This window comes from Kryptolebias marmoratus, linkage group LG1 (assembly GCF_001649575.2).
Source record: "Kryptolebias marmoratus isolate JLee-2015 linkage group LG1, ASM164957v2, whole genome shotgun sequence".
Classification (NCBI taxonomy): domain Eukaryota; kingdom Metazoa; phylum Chordata; class Actinopteri; order Cyprinodontiformes; family Rivulidae; genus Kryptolebias; species Kryptolebias marmoratus.
In genome coordinates, this window is record NC_051430.1 from 11,822,608 (window position 1) to 11,837,652 (window position 15,045).

The 15,045-nt window shown below is 42.4% G+C and overlaps 1 protein-coding gene across 1 annotated transcript in view; it reads left to right on the forward strand.

Moving 5' to 3' along the window:
* Positions 1 to 707: 707 nt before the first annotated feature.
* Positions 708 to 15,045, forward strand: part of LOC108236507 (transmembrane protein 132D) — a 34,780-nt gene continuing 20,442 nt past the window's right edge. The window contains exons 1-2 of the mRNA XM_017417178.3: positions 708 to 1,547; positions 6,996 to 7,890. Of these exons, the coding sequence (XP_017272667.1) occupies positions 1,433 to 1,547; positions 6,996 to 7,890 (1,010 nt within the window). The 5' untranslated portion in view covers positions 708 to 1,432. The remainder of the gene's footprint in view (positions 1,548 to 6,995; positions 7,891 to 15,045) is intronic.

A 15,045-nucleotide genomic window follows, 5' to 3' on the forward strand; every position in this document is an offset into this window, starting at 1 on the left:
AGCTTGTTGCAGCCTCCGCCTGTCTCTGAGATACTGTGAGCTTTGGTCACACACTCTGTGCATTGATATGTTGGCTAATCCTCTTTATTAGTTAAGAAAGCCTTGTTATATTTGCTGCAACAAGTCTCCAAGCGGAGAGTGGAAGAGTAACTTTTGCTGCAGGGACAGAATGTGCACCAAGTCCTACCCCTGAGGTTTTGGATTTTCCAGAAAAAAAAAGATGCAAAAAACTAGATTGGAGCCCAAATAAAGAAACATTTTTTTTCAGCTATTACAGATTAAAATATGTGGAAAGATCGTTCAACTTCTCTTCATTTGCTCATCAGGAGCTCTAAGAAAGAGAGCCCTAAAAGACCAGGACACTTTCTAAATTCTGATGCAACAGGCCTGCAAGCAAGAGTCATTCACCTTTTGCTTTAAGTAGAATACAGTATGACCTCCTCTTTGCCATCAGAGGGCACTAAAAATCCACAGGATGAACATTGACTGACCATTAAAATTAAAGCTGTAGGACTTTTGTTTCTCCCCACAGATCTATAGAAAGCACAAAAAACTTTATTATTTTTTAAATTATTTTGAATGTTTAAGAAAAAACTAATTTTCAATCAGCCAGATTTTTAAATCAGCGTTGATGATGATTGGGAGTAGCATTGTCTTATTTCTTTAATCTACTTGGAATGATAATGAATCAGCTTTGTGATTGTTATTAAGGATTTAACAGAGGCAGAAACCTGCAGTCTCATTGGGAGTTAATTGAGTTAAAGAGAAGTACTTTTGTTTTTCCATGATGATACCTACTGTAAGCCACAAGAACTGGGAATGAAATCTGGAAGCTACTCCCCCTCCCTACCTTCATGTTTGGTTTGCCGCTGATTAGATCTGCCTCCACTTCGCAGTAAACTCTGTTTTCATCACGCGGACTGGTTTTAACAAACCATGAGATTATTATTGTGATTAAAACCAACGAACAGCCTATAGGAAACGTTTGATCGCGTCTCCAAACATCAGATGTAAACCCCACGCAGGGTTAATCTGGACGCGGCTCTCTGAGCGGATGAACGGTGACACATGATGAGTTTAGAGCCCTAAGGCTTTTGCGCACGAGACAGTCAGTGATCCGCCAACGGGAGCGGCGGCAGACCGGGGAAGACCGACTCCCTCTGATGCGCGCGGGTCTGTAACACGCACAGCACCTCCCGATTCTTGCATCCTGTGACCGGACGTGAAGCCCCCCGCCGGGATCTTTACGCACAACTTTTACGCACAGCCGAAAGCGCTGCCGCGGAGCGGATCTCGATGCGCGGTCCGTGTCCCCTGCAACGCGCAGCACATCGCAACTTCTACTCCCACAGGTGTGATGAGGATGAGGAGGACGGTGAGAGCGCGGGCTGCGGGGATGAACGACACGATCTGCTGAAAGCGCACGGACCAAATGGACACTTGCCCGGAACAGCGAGCCGCGCTGCGTGCCAAAATGAGCTTTCACTGGCAGAGCTGGATGATCCTACAGATAGTCCTTGCCACTATCACAGCAGTATCCACACAAGGTAAGCATGTAGTTGCGTGTTATCCACACCAGGCAGGCTATCCATAGCATAGCCTCTGCATGGCAGAGCGCAGTGAAGACTCTCAATGCCTCCTGGGACTGTGTTCATTCTTTCTTTAATGATAATTCAAATAATGTGAGCTTAAACTTTTTTTTTACCCCTTCCTCGTATGATCCTATCAGGAGGTTGCCTTTCTCTCGGCTAAACCATCTTTTCCAGCAATTATCTAAAAAAAAGTGTAAATAATGAATAAATGTCCTCATTTGCGCCACAAACTTTCATCTCGCTCCGCAGTAATTCAGCCTAAACTGAGCGTAATTATGCGTTTTACTTGAGGCAAAAAAGGATGTCAAAGAAGTGAGCAGGGCATTAAACATTCAAGATGAAGTCAACGAGGCGTTGAAGAAGACATTATGGGTTTTGTGTTAAAATACGAGAAAAGCCTTGATGCCCATTGTTGGTCCGCTCTGATGTCTGCTGGAATCCCATTGTCACACACAGCAAACAAGGAGCAGACAATTTATATTCCTGACTTGATAAAGAAAAAAGGAGGGGAGGGGAGGAAGGGAGAGAGGGGTTGAGGGGGGGGGGGACATCACAAAGGCATTAACTGTAAAGCTGCCTCTTATAGGGCCAGTTCCGGGGAGTGCCTGCTTTTTAATAGGATGACAAAAACTGAGAAATTGTGATAAAAAGTGATTTTCAAAGCTGCTTTAGGAGTTTCATTGGAAGTAGCAATCCCTTACCAATCACGTAAGCTTAAGCGCAATCTCTCAGTCTTTTCTCTCCCTCCTCTTCCCTTATCTCCCCTGCTCTGTCCTTCTGTACTTCAGAGCCTTGTTGTTATCCATCATCTTTGCACGTTGGTGCCTTTAAAACACAAGATGACAAGGCGGAGACTTATTTCTTTGCGTTAGTTGGTTTGACTGATAAAAAAACAAAAAAGTTTTCCACTGTCACTTTCAGTTTGGGGAAGGCCTGTGTATGCAGCTGTTAATTTATTGTTCTGAGTCCTGACCACAAAGCAGAATTGCATGCCTCGTGTTTTCCTCATTTTCTTCGTTACAAATGTTAATAAAGCTGATCTGTGCAAGGACAAGACAAGTGTGGATATGAGTAAATTCTGGTGTTTGTGTCTTTACTCTTCCGAAGGTTCAAATTAGATGCTGAGTCACGTTGCTGAGCCTCTAACACGTCGGTCAGAGCTCTCTTGATCAAAGCGTCCTCACTCTCTGCTTCGGATGCCCTCTGATAATTAACAACAACGCTTTAACTTTCTGCAACATTTTACAAAATTCATGAGTGCACTAACAGCTTTCCCTTCCTCTGTCATGCGCTGCTGTTTATCTCCCAAGTGGACGCCTTAAGTGTTCCACAAACAACATCAATATGAATCCTTGTATTTAAGGACCCCCATCATTGGCAGGCTTTCAGAGCCTAATAATAATAAAAAAGTAACGCTCTAATAAAGGCAGATGCTTCGGAAAGGTCAGCAGCACGGTCAAGAGATTAAAACCACACAGCTCTGAAACGAGAATAAAACTCTTCTCTGCCACAGGTGCCTAATTAGCCTTAGTAGCATCATATTTCAAAGTGTGACTCAAAAGCAAATGTATTTGACCAACATTTGATCTGAAAACAGCACCTGTAAGAGCAGGATGAAAGCAAAACTTTGAAGTAAAAAGCAGATCTTTTCATCTCTCGATCACTAATTAAAATGCAGACACCCATTGCCTCCTGTGATGCTACTGGGAATGTGAAGCTGTGTTGCACATATGGTAAAAGCCATTAGTGCACATTAGAATTCACTTTGGCTGCGCAGGACTTCATGCATTTCAATAGAATAAAACAAAGATTGATTACAGCCGAGGAAATACTATGCTTAAAGATAAACACGCGAAGACGTTGGAGGAAAGGGGTTTTAAAGCCACGAGGCAGGGCTGCAAACGGAATATGCTTTCAATATAAACGAATATGCTTTCAATATAAACAACGTTTTCATATTTAAACTCGAAATAAGGAACATTATTTGCAAAACAACTCACTCTGTATAAACACATCTCCCGAACCCCCGGTTTAAAGTACAAGTCCAATTTCCAAAAAAGTCGGGACGTTGTGTAAAATATAAACAAAAGCAAAAGGCAATGATTTGCAAATCTCATAAACCCGTATTACAAAATGCTCCTCCGGCTGTATCTTATTCATATCTTATATCTTATTGCATGTTTCAGCAAGACAATGCTAAACTGCACACTGCATCCAGTACTTCAGCATGGCTTTGTAGTAGAAGATTCCGGGTGCTGAAATGACCTGCTCGAAGCTCCGACCTCTCACCAATAGGAAACATTTGTTGCGTCATGAAACAAAACAAAATTCAGCAGAGAAGAGCCAGGGCTGTTTAACAGCTAGAATCCTCCATCTGACCAGAATGGGACATTTCCTCCAAAACCTCCAGCGGCTGCTCTCCTCAGGTCCTAGATGTTGGTGAAAAAAGAGGGGATGCATCATAGTGGGAAACATAGATCTATCCCAAATCTTTCTTTTTTTTTTTAGATGGGTTGCTATGATTACATTTCAAGATACTTTAGTTTAAACATTTGATAAGTTTACTATGTTCCATTGTGAATAAAACATGGGTTTATGAGATCTGCAAATCATTGCATTCTGGTTTTGTTTGAATTTTACACAATGTCCCGACTTTGTCAGATTTTGGGATTCACTAAATGTTTGCAGCGGAAGTACTTTCACTTAATTTTTTATTAACGCCCCCTGCCGAAAAGCGAAAGGCGGGCAATAATGGTTTTGCCCGTGTCTCTGTGTGTGAGTGTGTTTGTCAAAAGAACTACTCTACAGATTCGAATGAAACCCTTAAAGTGTACCTTCTGAATACAACTGAACGCAATTTAAGATGGTCGCCACAGCTAAGCAACCTTAACAAACTCCAAAATAGCTTTTTTTTTTAAAGAAAATTTGTACCTCAAGTTAATTTGCTGCTTCTAGTAGGTGTGTAAAAAAAAAAAAAAAGAAAGAGAGATCAAATTTAAAGGATCGTTTTCATTTGTGGGCAGGGAACGATGATCAGAGAGTTTGTCAACAAAACTGCTGCCGAAAAGTAAGTGCTTTGTCTTCTCTACGCTGATGAAAAATTCAGAAAGCACTTGACATAATGTGACGCAGCAATAGTGCAAGGCGCAAAACGTGTTCTTCTTGAGAGATGCCGTTCGAGCGCTGACACTCTCTGACTTGTTCGAGGCCTAAGAGGAGAAGAAGACGCTCTGCTTTTCAGAGCTGCGAGAGATTTGTGAGGCTTGAACAGCTGGAGTAGCTGGAGCAACAGATTTGCTCTCCTGTTTATCAGCTGAGGGCAAGACTCTCATCATGATAAAAGTTTTTGCTCTTATTGCTTGTTGTTGGGAGAAAGGGTTCATCTCAGCCCGCAGCCGGATAGATTATGTGATTCATTAAAGCGCCGGCCTTCGAGTTTTGAGAAACGAAGATCATCGGACAAAAGAAGAGGAGCACGAGTGACCCATATGAGACACGAGGAGCGTTTTTTTTTTTCCCAAAGTGAACTGGGTTATATCAGCACTTATAGCGTGATTGCTGGTGTCAAACAGCACATCTGTCACCGTGGCCAGCGGCAGGATAAGCCAGGCCAGCCCAGATCCTGGCTCCATTCAGGGTGGAACACGAATGACACATGCTGCTGTCTTCCTGAGACATCCACTGCGCTGGGGATGGCTCTGACATGCACAGCGTAGTCACTGCTGTGTGCGCTGCTAGGGCATCTCCACGGGCTTTCTGCTGGACCGGATGAATAAAGATGAAAAGCAGACGAGATAGGCGGATGATAGAGAGGCTTTTCAAATGCCAGCAGTCATGAGGGGCCGCGACGAATGATACCGAAATGAAATGTATAAAAGAAGCTTCAATCCTTCCTAACTGGGATGAATAACAATTAATAATTTAGGAATAAACAGCACTCAGTGTGGCATCTTTTATCACAAATCTAGTTCTGGATACTGCCTCTCGTCTACCACACTTTGAGATCTGTTGGCTTGTAGATCCATTAATGCTTACTGTCTATTGGTTACTATTAATCAAGTTCAAAAAATGTAATGAAATGCTTGGTGTAGTCGTCAGTTTCCGGGAAAAAAATCTGAGAACAAGTGTTTTTTACAAATAGGCCAATATTTAACCCGTTAACACTTTGGTCAGTTGTTGTAGCCTTTAAAAATCTCTCAAAACAGATTTTTAATGATTGAAGGACTATTTTCATTGTGGCCAACACTCACCATTAACCCTGGAAAAAATATTGCATGTTTCTTCTGATATGTTTATATGGAAAGTCATTTAATACAGTTTTTAAGAGCCAGCTCTAATCTTTGAAGTCACTGTACCAAGCAGTACAATAAATACTGTATTATGTATGTGTGTGTGTGTGTGTGTGTGCACACGTGTGTATGTGTGTTGTTTTGTCTGTCTGAAATGAAACAATAGTATCCAAATGACACAGTAGTGATTTTTTTTTTAAAAAAAAGAAAAGCCTTTTGTGACACGATTCCATCCCTGGGTATTTCTTTATCTAAAGAGTGGCCAGGGTAGAAGAATTTCCCTCAAAAGAAATTGTTTCTTTACTAAAATTTTGAGGTCATTTTCATTTTTATCCGATAATTGTTTTTTCTGCTTATTTATTTCTGTCATATTTCTGTCACCAGCTCTGTGTTTAAATGGGCAAGCCTTTGACAGACGCAGAGAGTTGGAGATTGGCTGCAATTACACAAATCCTCTAATAACACGGCTGCAGCCGAACCAGACATTTGCGCTTCGATTGTTTATCTCCAGCGTTTCAGTGATGATGAAACCTAAAATCAAGTGTCGTCAAATTAACAAAACGCTCATTTTTAAGTCACCCCACGCCCCGCTTTTATCTCAAGAAAACAAATGAAGTTTCTTAAGGGGGTCTGTTTATCTAATCTCAAACAAACAAAAGCATAATGTCTGAAGATTCTTTATTAGAGTGGTTAGATATTTTTCCATGTTGGTTTTTTTTTTTTTTCAAGTCAGACTCACTTAGGAGTCAGTCCTTCACATGCACTTCTTCAGAAAACCACAGACATCAGTTCTGCTTCGGTCTGAGGGTCTCAGTAAAACGTTTGCGTGACATGAACATTAGAAACTCTATTAAGATATTGGCATCCAAACTGGGACCCAAAGTTTTACTAGTTCAGATCGTCATGTTCATTCTTTGTTAAGGAGAAAGCTTAGGGTTAAGCCCAGAAGCCTTTTTTAATTCTTTGATGCTCTACTCAGCTGATCAGTTTTTTTTTTTAAAAACAAATGTTGATGAGAATGAAAATCTTTCAGTTATGGTATTTTTCCCAGAAGTGTGGCTTGGTTATTAGATGTTCCTGGAGCCTGTTTTAATTTGATACTTTCGTCCCACAGATGCGAGCAGTAAAGAAATGACTGACAGCAGGAGCCCTGTGCCTTTCCCCGTCTTCCTGCCCGTCAACTACGAGGTACGGGATGCTGACTACCTCTTCCTTAAGGAGGCCGGGCAGGACTTCATGAGGAACTCCAGCATGCAGAGTCACACGCAGCCCTTTGTCATTTTAAGAGCCAGCCGCCAGCCAGCTGTCAGTGCCAGCTATGGCGCCATGTCCACGGAGAGGCTGGTGCCACTGGATCTGGTGCAGTCTGTGCAGCTCTTCAATGCGCCAGACGTCTTCACGTTCAACTGGAAAATCCAGGCCTTTGTGCTGACGCCTCGGGTTTTCTCCACCAAACCCAAGGTGCACGTCCTCTTCTATGTGGCGGGGAGGGATTGGCGCAAAGGGGAGGGAGCTGCGGACGAGCTGCCCTGCGTGACCATGTACGGTTTCTGGCAAACTCAGGAGGTGAGGGCTTCCTGCGCCATCGGAGGCGAGAGGGGAACCTGCATGGCTGAGCTGGTTCCTGTGGCGGGCTGGTTTGCGTCGGGGTCAGAGGGCACCAGCAGGGAAAGGCAGGATCCGTCTGTGGGGAACCCTGTGGAGCTGTACTACCAGGCTCAGCCCAGAGTCAGCGGGAGGTGTAGTTCCGCGAATGGAAGTCGATGGAGCGGCTCCCAGCAGCAGCAGCAGCAGCAGCAGCAGACTGAGAATGCTCCCGTCACGCCCATGCAGAGGATTGGAAGCGTGCGTCTCCTGCAGGTGCCCAAGGGAATGGCGACGCTCTCTCGGCTCAAGCTCGGCAACGCCATCGTCATCCGGACGTCCTCCAAGCCTTTGAAGAAGACGGATATCGCCACGTTCTACATCCTGATGGCCAGCTCTGCCCAGTTGACCAACTTCACTCTCAGGTAATCAGCAAAGACGTGAACGGGTTCAGCCCAGAGAAAACCACTCACTCTGTCATTTCAGCAAAGGGCCACTGGCAGTATTAGTCATCTTCCCTAATTCTTACACTAATCCGGCAGCATCAGAACTAAAACCATATCAGGGGCAGTGAGAGGCAGCGTGGATTATGGCATTTCTCTGGAAATATCAGTGGTCTTTCTGAGAAATGCGATGGGACATTTTTTTTTTTTGATGACATTACAGGCTGCCTCAAGAGTGGCAGCCATCAAGGTTGACATGGATCACATTAAGTCACCTGTGACTTATTATTTTCAAAGGGAGGGAGGGGGGATTCTGGGCTGTATCAGTGGATGAAGATGAAGGAGATTAGTGGCAAGGCTCGGGAAAATTTAAGTCTCCTCATTCCGCAGATTGGCAAGTTGCTATTTGGAAGCATTTAAAGTATCGCCTCCAGTATATAGTCATAATAACAGTTAGCTCTGTTCACAACACCAAATCTTAACTCATTATCTGTAAAACTGACTAAGTTGTAGTAGGTTGGCTGTTGTAGCCATGTTGAGTTGGCTCGACTCCAAAAGTTAATTATTATTTTGTTTTACCTCTGCCGAGGAGGTTATATTATTGGAATTGTTTGTATGTTTGTCTGCCTGTATACGAGTACTCAAAAGCTGATTTTCAGGAAATTTTCAGGAAATGTCAAACACGGTACGAGGAACGAGTGATTACATGTCGGTGCTGATCCGATCAAATGTCAAGGGTCACAGGTGAGCCCGTGCTCTATCTCTGCCACCGTGTAACATAGGCACGTCAAACTGCACAGCTGGACACCTCATGGGGCAGGGATGATGCCTATTGATTTCAAGGTCATAGGATCAAAGGTCAAGGTCACAGGCGACTCTGTTGTTCGCGCTCTCTGCGTGCTTCTAGCTTGCAGACGTGGTTTCAGTGACTTTGATCGGAGAGTTTTTGTAAAATCCATCCAGCGGACACCTCTATAAACACACATGCAAGCGAAAACACTATGTCACTTGTCACTTTTATGCAACGGGCGATATGAAAAAAAAATTTATCCAGACTGAATGCTTCACCCACTTGATTTATTATTCTGTAGAGGAAAGAAAAAAAATACAAAAATAAATAAAAAAAAATAAAGAAGCAGAACAAAGGAAACATGCCTTGCTCTGTTCCCTGAAAACCGAGCAAGTTTGTCACCCTGCTTTCTTCTGGCGCACCGCGGAAGACAGGTGCCTGGAAACTGGAAGTCGAGTAAATGAGAAGCTTCCAGCTCGCTCGCACGGCTTCATTAATGTCCTCGTGGTCATCTGCAGCCTCTTGTTGTCATCATGCGGACGGAGATCAAACACTCCTGCGAAGCGCCACTCACCGAGGTTAGCTGTCAGAGCGGGCGAGCAGAGATGTGCGCTAACCTGATTACAAACTGATTTTTTACTTATTATTCAAGACACTATCTGTTTTACTCCGAGCAGGTGAATAATGATCTGCCAGGAGGCTTGGAGAGCTTTTTCTCTAACAAGACATGGATATTAATTGGGTTTGTTTGAGCATCTCATAAATCTATCTGTGGTTTTGAGTGATGTCCGGGATAACTTCAAGTCTGGCCCAAGAAGAAAGTCTATAACTCTTTAAAAGTGATGCGAGTCCTGAGCAATAGTTAAAGTGAGGCCTTTTATACAGCAAAGAAGAAGGAAAAAAAAGTGCAATCAATAGTTCCTGAAAAATACATCCTTTCTGAGTCCCTTCCACTGTGACTTTCCTTCAACATGCTTCAGTTGAGGTGAGCAGGTGAGGAGCCAGTCATGGATTATTAATTCTCTTTTTCATCTCAGCTGTAAACGTTAAAAACGGCAAACATTGACTGAGTGGACAGCCGTTTGGAGAGTTGAACCTTTCTCTTGAGTGTTGGTGCACAAAAGAAAACAAACAAACAAAAGAGATTTAGCTCAAGGTGTTACAGTGATGGTGTGAAAGATGTTCTCCTATTTCTGCTTTCTTCTGTGTGTTTGTTGGGCTGTATCTATGGAATACTTTCAGCTGTTTCAAGAATCAAAATGTTCAGCTCCATCAGGACACCACAGCCGCAACTTTTGGGTTTAATTTTTCTAACTTTTAGATTTTGTAAAACATTTAACATTATTTACAGTTTGACTTCTCATTTAGCTCTTCAAATCCTTGTAAAGCACGCACTCTTTGAAATATACTTCAGCACATTTGCTTCATTTTTGGCTTTTAGCTACTATTCTGCTAGTTTTAGCTTTTAGCTACTGTTTTGTTAATTCAGCTTTTAGCTACTGTTTTGCTAAATTTAGCATTTAGCTACGAAATTGCTCTTTTAGCTTCTAGCTACTGTTTTGTTAGCTTTGGTTTTTAGTTATTGCACTGCTACTTTGACCTTTTAGCTACTTTTTAGCTAGGTTTATGTTTTAGCTATTTTTTAGCCAGGTTTATGTTTTAGCTATTGTTTTGGTGACCTTTGCATTCACCTACTATTTTATTAATCTGACCGTTTAGCTACTGTTTTGCTAAATTTAGCTTTTAGCACCTGTTTTGCTGGTCTCCTTTTTTGCCACTGTTTTGCTCATTTTAGCTCATTTTCTTTTTGATACTTTTTAGCCAGCTTTATCTTTTGGCTACTGTTTTGATGGCCTTAACATTTACCTACTATTAGACTAATCTGATCTTTTAGCTACTGTCCTGATAATTTTAGTTTTAGCTACTTTTAAGCTGGTTTTACCTTCTAGTTACTGTCTTGATGATCTTAACTTTTAGCTACAGCTTTGCTAATTCCAGCTTTCAGCAACAGTTTTGCTAATTTTAGCTTATGTTCTGCTTGTTTAACTTCACTCAGTTTCAGCTTTTTAACAAATCCTTCAGAACTCAGCATCCACAAAAGGTTTGAACAGAAAAAAACAGTTTGTTCAGTTTTACAACATTTTCATGGGTTTTTATGAAACAATTAAATTCTTTATATGTATCTTTACTGATTAGCTGGTGCACGTACATGTATTTTAAAAGGTTAGGTCGTGTATTTGTCTTAATTATCTGGTTTTCTTTTCTTCCTGTCACTTTACTTTAACCGAGGCAATGAAGCCAAAAACGAAAGCCTAATTTCCCCTCTTCATCCTGTCGCCTTTAATCATTGCTGCTTTAACTCATTTACTCCGTCATCCATAGGAACATGAATTAAAAGCAGATAGCCGTGATGCCCGTCTCGTTCCCTCTTTTCTTTCCGTCCCTCCTCCTTTCTTTTTTCCCCCCCTTTCGCCGCCTCTCATTGGTAATTTCCTGCCTTTTCGTCTCCTCCCTCTGTTATCCACAAAGCTGCCCCTTGGCTGGAAGATCGCCAGAGTCGGTAGCCATCTCCTCAGTAACTTGTTCCATCTGACGGTTGGTATTGTCTCAAACTCTGAAATTCCGTCTTGCGCCCTGCCTTGGAGCGCCGCTCACTCTTTGTTTTCCTTTCAGCTGTGACACGTCGCCACACTCACCCAGCTCATCTGCATATTAACAAGCACCGTGCAGCCAGACTTCAGCAGCTGTCGGCATGCTTTATCACTGTCTGAATGTCCCATTAAGCTCTCTTTAATTTTCTCTCATCAGCATGAATAACCTGTTACTGATGTCTACGGCCAGAGTCAAGGGATTTACACTTTTGAGGGGCACTGAGAAAAAAACCCAACAAAACCCAAGCAACCCTTGCTCCTTTCCAGCTTGATGATGGGTCTAAACTACTGTACTGATGTCATCCTACTACCAACAGGAAGAGCAGTTAGATCATTTCTCTGCTCAGGAAGCTGAATGGGATTAAAGGGATAGTTCAGATCTTTTGAAATGGGATTCTGGGGAAATGTTATGATCAGTTATTATCTCACCTGTTGAGATCAGCTCCTTGAATGCCCTCGTTTTGGAGGAATATCACTTATTTCTGACCAGCTTGACGACCTAATGGTTAGTCAAGTGGATCGCGGCGGTTATAAAACACATGCAGTCTCAGACATTTTATTGTGGTTCACACAATAATATGACGTTCCTGCTAGAAGTCCTACAGTTAGTCCTACAAATAAACACCAAATTTTCTTTAAGTAAATAAGTAATGCCAGATTTTACGGCAAAAGTAAAGCTTTACAAAATAAAAGCCTAGCGTTCTTTGACGGAATCCATATCACCTGCTAGAGTTCGAGACTAAGGCCGTCTTACTTTGAAAAATGACAGCTGGAGGTGTTTTGGTTGAACCTTTAAAATAACCTCATACACATTGCCATGCGGTATTGTAAGATGTCACGCTCAGAGTATGTGTTGTGAATGACTCTCAGCTACTACCACATCAAATCTTTGTTTATCATCTGTACAACCGACAGAATTATCGCTGTTTGTATTTTTTGTATTTTTAAGGTCATTTGGATGTGACAGTCATCTGAAATTGGGTTTGCTCCAAAAGCTAATCAGTTGTACATGTACATTCAGTGATTCCTTTCACTAATATTTCTCTAGTAGTTCAGGAAATATTTTGCTAACAGACACAGGCAGATGTAGGCAATTTGGAATTGTTTGAAGATGACAGCAATCCCCTTTGTTCTTGGCTTCAATCAGACTAGCTGTTAGGTCATCAGTCTGGTCAAAATTCAACTCTATTTGTTCAAAATGTGTTCATTCAGAGAGCTATCTATGACAATTTCTCCTAACCTTTCCTTAGAACCCCATTTCAAAACATCTGAATTGTTGCTATGAACCAAAATTGTTCTTTTGAGCCATTAAAACTCATTCCGAGGCGTCATTCTGATTTGAAATCAACACTGAACTTTTGTCTCGCTACAACAGTGTATATGTCAGCTTTTCAACCTGGAAATCTAATCCCTCATCTGGGTACCAAATAGGGTTTTTACATCCATTTTGAGGACGGTAGTGTTTGCCATCTGGCAGCAGCGTGGGGACGAAGGTCTCTCCAAGTCCCCAAACTGCTCCCTGAGATCCACGAGCACGTTGCTGATGGCGAGCCATCAGACTGGCTAAACGTTGGGCGTTTGCCTGCATAATTAATGACCACATCTGCCTGCGATTGCTTCGGGGTTCACAGGGGTTGCCGCGGCCCCGCAGAGGTTAGTTCAGGAAGGTAAAGATGGAAAACATAAAATTTTAACCTAGAAGCAATTAGAAAAGCTATGTAGCATCTCCGCTGCAGAGTTGGACGTCTGGGTGTTCGGGCCACATGGGAGGAAAAAACAGTCCAACTTCTTGGTGTCTGACTCAGCTTTGAGTCCAGTTTCTTATTGCCCACCGCTGAAGGTAAAGGAAGAGGGATAATGTTGTTGCGTATACTGTGTGTGTGTGCACACGTTTTTTAAATTTTGTTTGTTTTCACCATTTGCAAAATACCCGATGAATCACCAAAAATAATTATATTAAACTTTCAGGTAGCAATCATTGGATGTACACCGAAAACTGATTAACTTTTCGAGTCAACCCAATTCAAGGTGGCCGCCACAGTTAATCAACCTTACAAAACACAATAATGCTGATAACTCGGCCAGTTTTACTAATCTTGAGCTATAATTTGGTGTGGTAGTAGCTAAGCATTGCCCACAACACATACTTTGAGCACAACACACTGGGTGACTAATTTGCTTAAAACCTTGGCATTAACTGTTGGAGTCAACCCTGTTTGTCTGTTAGCAAAATATCTCATGAGCCACTGGATGGATTTAAACAATACTTTCAAAAAGTAATCATTAGAAACACATCTGCAACTGATTAACTTTTGGATTCAACGTAAGATAAGATGGCTGCCACAGCTAATCAAACCTATCCCACACAAAAATGGCTACAGCTCAATCAGTTTTAGAGATATTGACCTAAACCTTGGTGTGTTTGTAGCTGACAGACATTCACAGCACATACTCCAAGTGCTAATAGATCGTGAGAGATGTCACAATATTGCATGAGATAGCTCATAGTATTATTTTTTACGTTTGATCAAAACTGCGAAAACTGCACTATTTCTCAACATAAGATCATCTTAGTCTACAGCTTGCAGCAGGTGATACGCATTCCTCCAAGAAATGCTCGGCCTTCAGTTTCAACTTGTCTGATGGTGCTTTGGGGCCAGTTGTTTGCAGGTAATAAAAGTCTGGAAAGTGTTGCGTTCCTCTGGGCTCCGAGGAACAAGAGCCGTGACTGCTGGGTGTAATTGATAGCGTGTTCACGCAGGTATTCGCGTATCGGTTCCCAGGATTGGCGCACTGACATGTATCATTATTTTTACATGCAAGCATGTAGCGATGAGGGGAATGAAGACTACGTAAAAAGGTGAAGCACCGGTGCCACTCACACCTTGGCCGGTCAGAAGTGAGATGGATGGTCGGTGTAGCACCTGAGAGCTGCTTTTCACATGCACTGTCAGCTTCAGTCTCCACAGCCATCCATCTTCTCTGCCCCGGTGCCTCCCCCTGCCCGTCGCCTCCTCGGGGTCTGCTAACTAAAGCCATGGAGGCTGCTTTCTGCTCCCCACCACTCAGAAGAAAAACGCCTCCTCCAGTCGCAGGGGATTTCTTCTTTTCTCCTACAGAAGGCAGAGAAGACAAAAAAAAGGGACTTTGGATAAGCCTTCTTGTTACTGCCACTTTATATTAAATAAACCCCGCTCCTCTCAGCTCAATGTGCAGAGGCGTATTTTTTTATTTATTTTTTTTTCTGTGGCAGGGCACATATTCAGAGGCCATTACTAGATTAACCACCCTCATACATTTTTGTTTTATTATAAAATGCCATCTTTCTTACCTCACTAATTACAGCAGAATACGAATTTCAAGATTTTCCTCTCGCTGAAGCAAACAGCACAATCACACACTGATTACCATTCTGTACAGTCAGCAGTGTTGCAATTAAACCCAAAATAAGGATCAGTATTGGTGAGACTAATGCTGAGCTATGCAGTGTGACACTGGAGGGGAAAAATGCACTGCAATTTTTTTTTTTTTTTTTTGTGATGAATACTGCATGTGCCAAGTTGGATTTGTTGAATGTGGGTGGTGTTTTAGCCTCAGAATATCTGTCAGGAAAACATAAAACAACCACAAGCTGCTGGCTAGCTTAGCCTGATATAAAAACCGGGAGCAAATAAAGAGGGCACCTACACTACAAAA